This window comes from Solanum tuberosum, unplaced genomic scaffold (assembly GCF_000226075.1).
Source record: "Solanum tuberosum cultivar DM 1-3 516 R44 unplaced genomic scaffold, SolTub_3.0 scf00301, whole genome shotgun sequence".
Lineage (NCBI taxonomy): Eukaryota > Viridiplantae > Streptophyta > Magnoliopsida > Solanales > Solanaceae > Solanum > Solanum tuberosum.
In genome coordinates this window covers 790,735-801,666 of record NW_006239223.1, presented here as the reverse complement: position 1 = coordinate 801,666, position 10,932 = coordinate 790,735, and the positions used below count along the sequence as shown (strand labels likewise).

General features: G+C 39.4%; 1 protein-coding gene across 1 annotated transcript; it reads left to right on the top strand.

Moving 5' to 3' along the window:
* The first annotated feature begins 4,340 nt into the window (after positions 1-4,340).
* LOC107063056 (uncharacterized) lies at positions 4,341-6,879 on the top strand. The gene is made up of 5 exons (XM_015314460.1): positions 4,341-4,616; positions 4,661-4,962; positions 5,733-5,947; positions 6,049-6,110; positions 6,370-6,879. The coding sequence occupies exons 1-5, from the start codon at positions 4,341-4,343 to the stop codon at positions 6,877-6,879; spliced, it is 1,365 nt and encodes a 454-aa protein (XP_015169946.1).
* The last annotated feature ends 4,053 nt before the right edge of the window (positions 6,880-10,932 follow it).

The following is a 10,932-nucleotide window of genomic DNA, read 5'->3' as shown; positions in this document are numbered from 1 at the left end:
GTTCTTTCTAATTTTAGCTCTTTCAATTAACATGGTGTTACAATTTTTATTGCCAGGCCTCTTTAATTTAATTAATAAAATTATTTGATTTTATATAAATATATATATAAATATATATATATATATATATATATATATTGAATTCCTTTTATGAAAGTTTGTTTCATATCAATTACTTCCTCTGTCCAACAATACTTGTCAACTATTGACTTTGCGCACTTTTTAAGAAACTATAAATGGAAGGGTAATTTTACTGCATCACCCTTTAAATATAATAAATGCAATGTCTTGAAAAATGTAATAAAGAAATGACTATAATTAATGATAAGGGTAATTAGGAACTAAGTGTAAAATTATCCATTGATTTCACAAAGTGGACAAGTATTGTTAGAAATCCCAAAATAATATAGTGGACAACTATTGTTGGAAGGAGAGAATAACACATAAGGACAATTTGAAAAAGATTATATTTTCTTGACTTATAAAAATCAGATTATGACTTATTACAGTTCAAATTAAAATAGATCAATTACACATACAAAAAATAATCTTTGGCATGAACTTTTGAAATGGTACCCAAGAAAGGTCTTTCTCCTAAATGTGTAATAAGGGTTGACTTGAGGAAAATCTCTGACTCTATTGAATGAAGCTTCTTAAGAAATGTGCTAAAAGATTTGGGCTTCCGATGTAGATTCATTTAGTGGATCATGAAATGCATAACAATTCTAACTTATTCCCTCGTACTAAATGGAGAAATCACACATTCTTTCTTTGGGAAGAGGGGTATTATACAGGGTAACCCATGCCTCTGTATCTATTTGTCATAGTCGTGGAGTGCCTCCAAAGAGAGCTAAATGAAGTAGCTTTGAATAACCAATTTAAGTTTCATCCAAGGTGAAAATAACTACAAGTTATGTATATATTGTCATGATCCGATCCTACACCCTGGACGTGGCTGACACTCTAGAACCATTGTTGGTCCCCAAGCGAACCCTCATCCTGGCTGGCTACAAGCAGAGGACTAACTCAAGCATATAAAAGCTTTAAAACTGAATTAAATTCAATAACTCAAATACCCAAACTTTAAAATAATCTGAAAGATACTCAATAGATAAGCTCATAGTTTGTAAAAACAACTCAAAGAAGATACATATTGAAAACTACTCTACTCTGCCTATCTATGAAGCCTCTACTATTATAGAAGGATATCGGGACAAGACCCGCGACATCTCAAAATTACTAAATGTAAGATAAAGGTGAAGTCCTACGAAACATAGGAAGGCTCACCAAAGCTGACTGGAATATCCCATGACCTCAACGAAACGCCTGTTGATGATCCTGAATACCAAAATCTGCATCGTAAAATGATGCAGGGCTAATGGCTCGGTACATGGAATGTACGAGCATGTAAGGGGAATTCTAAAACATAAACATAATCTTGAACTGATGGAAAAGAAACATACTTAGCTCTTCTCAAATCACTCAACTCAATGAAACATAGTTCAACTCAATAATAAGAGACTAAACTCTGTGAAATATAGTTCAACTCAACTCAGAGAAATACGCCTCAACTCAACAATAAGATACTCAACTTTGTGAAACATAGTTCAACTCAACTCTGAGAAATAGGGCCCAACTCAATAATAAAATACTCAACACTGGATACTCAACTCAAGATAAAGCAACAATTAAAGATGCACTATATGGAAAGCTTTTAAAACAATAGATAGCAACTCAATGTACTAAAGAATACAGTAACAACTCAGTTTGTATATAAAAATACAATATAACTCTGTGGGAGATTCTCTAACCGACAACCATCACAATGAGCTATTGGATGATACAACGTCTAGCCCACGCTACCAAAACTGTCTTATATTTTGCTAGGGTATAGAACCTACTACTAAGTGTATCCACTAGTTTATGCTAAAAACCAATAAGAAATCATCTAAAACTATGACCCTTTCTACCCACGTTGGTGATGTGCCGCGAAGTCTTGGCATAGTTGATGCTTGAAAACTTAGAATTAATACTAGAATCGAGTTTATTTAAGTAGATATAATGTGTTTGGTAGTTTTTGTACAGGTCAATCAAATGAAAAGTGAAAGAAGGTCGAAATGAAGAACAAGTCAGTAAAGTTGAACTGAAGGAAGTAAAGACCAGGAACAACCTCACGGGTCGTGGTCTTCACTACGGACCGTGGTGCAGGTTGTGGTGTGGAACTAGTGAAGAGGCTAAGGGAAGTTGCAAAGTGATGGGGGCTAAGTTAAGACCACGGGCACCTATACGGGCCATGGTCAACATGACGACCCGTGGTGTTGATCGTGGTCCTGATCCAGTGTGCTAGCATTTCAGGCCTAAGTATGGGAAAGTCCAAGTGAAGATCACGAACGACTTCACAGACCGTGGTCCCTTTGACGATCCGTGATGTTGTCTGTAGTACCTTATCCAGTGTCAAGTATTGAAGACCCATTTTTGGGGAAAGCTCCAAGAAAAGACCACGGAGGGCTTCACGGACCGTGAAGCCCTTGACAGGTCGTAGAGCTTTCTGTGAAGCTTCCCAAATTTCAGTCCTACTTCGAGTAGGACTCTGTTTTAAAACACTTAATTTAATGTATTAGGTCATTTTTTTTATGTTTTTTTATCTTATCTTAGCTTGAACGACGAACGAGTTTGCATAACTCTTAGTTTTCAATTTTCAAGTTTGAACATTGAAATCAGTTTGAAGTTTGGATTCTGATTCTTGAATTATTAAAGCGACTTGTTGATTTGCTGATTTGCGTAAGTCTTTTCTATCATGTTTTCATTCAATATCTCTTATTGTTTACGTGAAACCATAAGGGGCTAAATACCACGATTGGGTTGTGGGATCTATGACGTAACTTTAACTGTAATTTCATAAAACGAGTGACAGGCAATCTGTGGTTATAATTTGTAGTTTTAGCTTTCATTATCCTTTTAATATGAAGAGTGCACCCATTATAATAAGCTTGTATCTGGCATTTGTTTGAGAGAAAAATACCAGTTAGGAAAAAGTTGAACTAACTTGATGAATTGGAGATAAAGTTTGAGTTCGAGAGAAAAGAACTTTAACATCAAACCATTGTAAGCGAGGGTCAATGTTAGTAACACTCTAGGGCCAAGAGGATGTTAGTGAAACTTTTCTGATTAGACTGAGAAGTGTCAGATGAAATTAACTCGCATAAATGTTGTAAACATTGAATTGCCTGAAACTCAATTACGAAAGAACACTAGAACTAACGTTATGGTGAACACAATCCTGGTTTCTCTTAATCAACTGAATCAACTTTATTACGTGATATTATGTTAGTCATTAATCTAGATTTCTACTGCAAGTTTTAGTAACTATAACATCTAGACTAAACTCAATTTACTTTCCAGCATTGTTTGCTTAGGAGATAATAACGACATTCAAATAAATGAGACAGTGACACCTTTTATGTAAAGAAATTCTCTGTGGGATCGACCTCAACACAAGTTGAGTGTTCTATAAATTGACATCGACCATTTACACCTCTTAATTGAGGTGTGAGTTTGGACGTATCAAATTTTGGAGTAGCTGCCGGGGAATTTCAATTCATAAGTGTTTTACTAGCTTTTATTATATTGGTAGTTATATTTCCTAATTTTACGTCTTGTTCTTTGTCTTCGTCTCGTTCAGGTGAGTTCTACTGTATTTGCCAAATACTAGGAGTAAAGGAGCTCCATTGATCCCTTACGACCCAGAACTTTGAAAGACTCTTCAAAAAATGGTGAATGCACAAGAACTTGAGGCTCAGATACAAAGAATGGGACTAGAAGTTGAACCCGTTGCAAGAGGTGTTCAGCAAAATGTTGTGAACAACCAGCCTAGGGTGGTAGATGAAAATATATGAGTGGATGGATTAATCCCTCCCCAGCGCCAACCAATAGCTCCAAGAGGTAGAGCTCAGCATCCAGTGCACATGATGTATGAAGAGGATGATGCAGATTTTGATGGAGCTGGAGCTACTGGATCAATAGTGTTACCTGCACTACCTCCAGGTGTTAAGTTCACAATCACCAACATTATGATTCAACTGTTGAATCTGAAAGGTATGTGCAGGGGTGCAGCTGGTGATGATGCAAAACAACATTTGATGAACTTTGTGGCAATCTGCAAGTCACAAGAGATCCCTGGAGTTAACCAAACAGCGATGAGATTGAGGTTGTTTCCATTGTCTCTTACTGGAGAGGCAACTAACTGGTTGAATGAGATGCCAGACGACTCCATCAAAACTTAGACTGAGCTGAAGGAAGCTTTCTTGGAATGATTCTTTCCAAAATCAAAAGAGCTGCAAATGAAGGATGAAATAAATACGCATAAGCAGCTACCAGGAGAAGCAATGCATGACACCTGGTGGAGATTCAACCAAAAGCTGAAGAAATGCCCTAACCATGATCTCACTCAGAGGCATCTGAAACAAGATTTTTATAGATCTTTAAACTATGTCACTAAACCTATTGTTGATGTAGTGTGTGGAGGATCATTCATGAGGAAGACATTCTCGGAGAGCATGCAACTGTTAGATGAGGTGTCAAAGAACAACAGGGCATGGTACACTAGAGTTGCAGAGGTAGGAGATCTGGGTTACACATTTGAATTCTCATTGGAACAAAGGAAGAGAGAAGAAGAAAGGGATCAGTACATGGCACACATGAGGACCCAATAGATCTACTCACAAAGCATATTGTCGCCAAGTCTATAAAGGTAAATGCCGTGGGACAGCAAAACATGTATGAAGATCAGGACATCGATCTAGATGAGGAAGCTAACTACCTGGGTAACCAAGGAGGTTTTCGAAATTATAACTTTAGAAATCAGGTTTACAATTTTGGAAATGCAGGTCGAAACTATGCAAGGGAAGGACAATATGATAGGCCAGCAAATATAGAGCAGGGAAATTGGCAGAACAGAGATGGGTATAGGAATGATCGTAGATAACAGCAAGGTTAAGGAGATCACAAATAGAGAATTGAATATTAGAATGCGGAAGCACAAGAAAAGAAACAACAAAACTAACTAAAGATATGGGAGATTCGAAGGAAAGATCCACGAATTTCCAAGAATTAGATGTTCTAAGGCCTTGAAAAGATCCAAGTAACAACGTATAGATTTATGGTAGAAATCTAACGCCTTTACTTGAGAAAACGAATCAAAACGATAGATTCGGATCTTGACCGCTTTATGAGTAACTAAAGACAATAATTAGTATGTAGAAACTAATTACCTTCTAAAGAATACCAAAAAGAAACCAAAGATATCACAAGAAGAAATTACTTTATACCTTAAACTATGAAACTAGTAAAGGTTTAAAGATAAATTCTCAAAGAACAAGTCACAAAGGTTCAAAGAACTCTCTCAAATATTATTAATATCAATCTAAATTGTCTTTAATGAATGAAAAGGACTCCTATATATAGGAGAAGGGAAAAACGTCCAAGAAGCCAAACCCTAAAAAAAACAATTACAAGGAATCCTACTCTAGAAAGGAAATAAAGTAACCTAACTAGGAACAAATTTAGTACTTCTAGGAAAGCATTAAATGGTACTTAGGAGACCATAAATAGACTAAGGAAAATATTAATAACCTATATATAAATAAATAAATAAACAAAGGAAAATCCCAACTAGGAAAAGAATCTTGACAATCTTGGAAAGTTTGACTAGTCTTCTCTCAAAACTTGGGCAGAAAGCAACTCTTGTTGTGGCTGATTCTTGGACTCTTCTTGACCTTATTTGCACGAAATTGGACCTTAAAAATCCTCATCTTGGGCTTGAATTTGGGCCACCAAATAATTGTAGCATTTGGACAATTCCTCTCCCTTGGGCTTGAGCTCTTCTTCCCCAATAAGACACCTTTGGATAAGCGATTGAAGCCCATTGAGCTTATCATTGAACTCCTTGGTTTGAGATCTTGTTATGGGCCTCCTTGGAGTTTCTAAAGCTTCATCCTTGTCCTTCAATGGAGTAGAGCTTCCTTGGATGCTATCACTATGTTCCCCCAGGTAATAGAGATCGGGCAAGTGGTAGTTTCAGTGTGTCTAAGCTGGAAGACATGATGGCCAAGGTACTCTAGAAAGTTGAATCAATTGATGCAGGGGTAAAACAGATAAGAGGTAATTTCTCGAGCATGAGTCAACAGGTGGACTCTCACACCACCTCCATCAAGCAAATTGAGCAGTAGTTGGGGAAACTCTCAGCCTCATTGAATCAGAGGAAAAATGGGTCACTACCAAGTGACACAATCCAAAATCCTAAAAAGGACGGGCACTGCATGGCCATCGCCACCAAGAGTGGTAAAATTCTTACTGACCCTATTTCTGCAGGTACATGTATTGGAGCAAGCTGGCAGAAAGGAGGATGAAGTTGTACAGGTAGAGGACTTGGAGGATACGCAGCCAATAGCACAACCTGCGAGAGGAAAAAAGAATGAGGTCGAGGGAAACATCCCTTTACAGCAGATTCCCAGACCACCTCCTATTTTCCCTCAAAGGCTCAAACAGAAAGTTGAATATGGGAAGTTTGCAAAGTTCATCACCATGTTGAGGCAGCTTTCAGTTAACATACCACTAGTGGAAGCTCTTGAGAAGATGCCAGGATATGCCAAGTTCATGAAAGACTTGGTTACAAAGAAGAGAGTTGTAAGTATTGATTTAACTAACGATGGTTATCATTACAGTGCCATTGCTACCAGATCTCTGGTTCAGAAAAAGGAAGATCCAGGTGCATTCACTATACCATGCACCATTGGATCAATCAAATTTGCAAACTTTTTGTGTGATCTAGGAGCCAGTATTAACTTGATGCCGTTAGCCATCTATAAGAAATTGGGGTAGGAATTCCAATACCCACAACAATGAGGTTAATGATGGCAGATAGGTCAGTAAAGTGGCATGTGGGAATGCAAAGTGGACTTTGAGGTTCCCATCATTCTGGGAAGACCATTTTTGGCCACATGAAGAACCTTAGTAGATGTTGAGAGAGGAGAGCTGAAGTTCAGACTCAACAAGGATGAGGTAAAGTTCAATATTTGCAGGTAAATGAAGCAGCGACATGACATGAATGTAGTGTCTGCAATAGAGGTGGTTACTGATGAAGAAATAAGAGTACCCATCGAAGAGAGGATGGCTATTGAAACCGTAGATGCAGTGCTGATGAACTTTGAAGCTGATTTCAGGTCGGACTATATAGAGACTGTGAATGCTTTGCAGGGTATGGGAGCACACTCGCATGCTCCAAACAAATTGGACCTAGACTTGAAAAACAGGCCAAGCCCTCCAACAAAACCATCCATCGAGGAGCCACCAGTGCTGGAATTGAAATAGTTACCTAGTCACCTAAGGTATGTATTTTTGGGAACTAACAACACTTTACATGTGATCTTGGCTGCAGATTTAAATGATGAACAGGTTCATGAGGTGATCAAAGTATTGATAAAGTACAATAAGGCAATTGGGTGGACCGTTGCTGATATCATCGGAATAACTCCAGGCATATGCACCTATAAGATTCAACTCGAGAAGGACTGCAGCCCAAGCATTGAACACCAGTGGGGGTTAAACCCATATATGCAAGAGGTGGTCAAAAAAGAGATCATCAAGTGGTTAGATGCTGGGGTGGTCTATCCCATTTCTAATAGCCACGGGGTCAGTCCAGTACAATGTGTGCCCAAAAAAGGGTGTATGCCTATGATTGCAAGCGCCAAGAATGAGTTACTCCCACAGAGACCCGTTACTGGATGGCGAGTGAGTATGGACTACAGGAAGCTGAACAAGTGGACTTTGAGGGATCACTTCCCGATGCCTTTCATGGACCAGATGCTTGATAGGTTGGCTGGTAAAGGGTGGTACTATTTCTTAGATAGATACTCTGGCTACAACCAAATATCAATTGCTCCTGAAGATTAGGAAAAGGGCGCTTTCACATGTCCTTATGGTACTTTTGCGTTTAAACACATGCCATTTGGACTATGTAATGCACCAGCAACATTCCAAAGATGTATGATGTCTATTTCTCAGACATGATGAAGGACACTCGGGAAGTATTTATGGAAGATTTTTCGGTGGTAGGTGATACTTTTGATGACTGTTTGCTAAATCTTAGCAGGGCCCTACAGAGATGTAAGGAAGGCAATCTAGTGTTGAATTATGAGAAGTGCCATTTCATGGTGAAGGAGGGCATAGTTCTTGGGCACAAAGTATCACAGAAAGGGATAGAGGTCGACAAGGCCAAAATTGAGGTGATTGAAAAGTTACCTCCACCAATCTATGTGAAGGGGGTTCGAAGCTTCTTAGGGCATGCTAGATTCTATAGGCGTTTCATCAAGGACTTCTCTAAGATTGCACACCCCATGTGCAAGCTTTTGGAGAAGCTTTTGACTGCCTAAAGGAGAAGCTAGTCTCTGCCCCAGTGATCATTGGCCCAGATTGGGCCGAACCATTTAAGGTGATGTGTGATGCTAGTGGTACTGCTCTAGGAGTTGTATTGGGGCATAAGAGAAACAAGATGTTCCATCCTTTTTACTATGCTAGTAAGTCACTGAATGGAGTGCAACGAAATTACACGGTCACGGAACAGGAACTACTAGTTGTAGTGTACGCCTTTGAGAAGTTCAGAGCATACTTGCTGGGCACAAAAGTGATAATTCATATAGATCATGCAGCTCTAAGACACCTCATGGAAAATAAAGATGCCAAGCCAAGGTTGATCAGATGGGTGTTGCTTCTCCAGGAGTTCGATTTTGAAGTTAGAGATAGGAGAGGTTGTGAGAACCAAGTAGCTGATCACCTGTCTAGGTTGGAGGCTGAAAAGAAGGAAGTGTTGGAGCTTGAAATAAATGATGCATTTCCGGATGAGCAGGTATTAGCCGCAACTCTTGACCTTATTCCTTGGTTTGCTGATTATGCTAATTTTCTTGTTAGTGATTTGATGCCTGAAGGACTAAAATTTCAGCAGAGGAAAAGGTTCAAGCACGATGTAGGTAAGTATTTTTAGGATGAACCCTTTTTGTACAGGATTTGTGTTGATAACGTCATCGGGCGGTGCATCCTTGAAGATGAGATGCTGCATATTCTAGAAGCTTGCCACTCATCTCTAGTAGGTGGCCATCATGGAGGTGCTTGGATAGACCACAAGATACTTCAGTGTGGGTACTACTGGCCCATAATTCATCAAGATTCCATGGACATATTAATGAGTTGTGATGTGTGCCAGCAATAAGGAGCCATCTCTCGGTGCCATGAGTTACCCATAACACCTATTTTAAAGGTGGAGTTGTTTGATGTGTGGGTCATCGATTTCATGGGCCCATTTGTGAGTTCTTATGGGTAGAAGTACATATTGGTTGCAGTGGACTATGTGTCCAAATGGGTTGAGTCAGTTGCTTTGCTTGAGAATGATGGCAAAAGTGTAGCTGGTTTCCTAAAGAAGAATATATTCTCAAGGTTTGGCACACCCAGAGCTATTATCAGTGATGGCGGTTCTCACTTCTGCAACAAGGTATTCAGTGCGCTTATGACCAAGTATGGAGTTAAACAGCACAAGTTTGCAATGCCTTATCACCCACAGACCAGTGGACAAATAGAGGTATCCAACAGGGAAATCAAGGTGATCCTGGCTAAAATGGTGAATGCCAATAGGACAAATTGGGCACGAAAGTTAGATGATGCTCTATGGTCATATCGGATAGCTTTCAAGATGCCTATTGGTATGTCTCCATATCAATTGGTGTTTGGAAAGGCATGTCATTTTTCGGTTGAGCTTAAGCATAGAGCACTCTGGGCTTTGAAGAAGTTAAACCTTAGTTGGAGCGAAACTGCAAACCTGTGGCTGGATCAGATCAATGAGATGGATAAATTTCGTTTGAGAGCTTATGAGAGGTCTGCACTATACAAGGAGAGGATGAAGTTGTACCATGACAAGCATATTGAAAAAAGAACCTTCACTCTTGGTGACTTGGTGTTACTTTTCAATTCCAGACTTCGTCTGTTTCCAGGAAAATTAAGATCCAAATGGTCTGGACCGTTTAAGGTAACACAAGTGTTTCAGTCGGGTGCTATTGAGCTGGAAAATGATAAGGGTGAGAGGTTCAAAGCATATGGCCAGCGAATCAAAGCATATTTGGGTGGTCCAGAAGATGTGAAGATCGTGGAGGAATGTAAACTTGATGAAGTCTGAGTAATCAAGTAACCTGTGTCGCGCCGCGACGTTAAATTGTGCGTTGCTTGGGAGGCAAGCCAAGATGTAATTGTATTAGGTATTTTCTTGTTTCCTTATTTTTCTTTGTTTTTATAGAGTCATTGTGTGTTGATGTGTGCATGAGATACTGAGCTAAAAAGTACATGAACTGTGTGTAGACTGCTCTTCACGAGCAACCTCACGGACCGTGATGCCCTTCACGAGCAACTTCACGGTCCGTCAACCTTAGCCCCATCTTAAAGGAGCTACTGGAATTTGCAAGAAAAAGGTTCACGGAAGGGTTCACGGTCCTTCAAAACTTACACAGATCGTTTAGCCTCTCGTGAACATCTGGTAAGAATTTTAGTCCCCAAGTCATGATCACGACTGCTTTCACGGACCGTGATGCCCATTATGGGTGACTTCACGGTCCGTCATCTGCCACAAGTGTTTGTTGAAGTTAGGTTCACGGGAACTCTCATGGACCGTGATTCCCATCACGGGCTATTTCACGGTCCGTTGTCCACACACCAGTTTACCAATACCCGATCCGACCCGCGCGAAAGGTATAATTGAAATAAGACATATGTAGGTCTTCCAAAGCGCCAAAGGTCAGTTTTGTTTATATTCCTCTCAATATAACGGTTCTTTTTTTTTTTCCACAAAATCAAGGGTGTTCATCTTTGAAATTATTAATTTTCATCCCTAAATCG

What these genes read in the sequence shown, in the direction of transcription:
- LOC107063056 (XM_015314460.1), top strand. Translation starts at nt 4,341, where the DNA reads ATGAAGGATGAAATAAATACGCATAAGCAGCTACCAGGAGAAGCAATG. An exon ending in AATTGGCAGAACAGAGATGG is followed by an intron (nt 4,963 to 5,732) that starts GTATAGGAATGA and finishes AAACTTGGGCAG; the next exon opens with AAAGCAACTCTTGTTGTGGC. An exon ending in TGGAAGACATGATGGCCAAG is followed by an intron (nt 6,111 to 6,369) that starts GTACTCTAGAAA and finishes CTATTTCTGCAG; the next exon opens with GTACATGTATTGGAGCAAGC.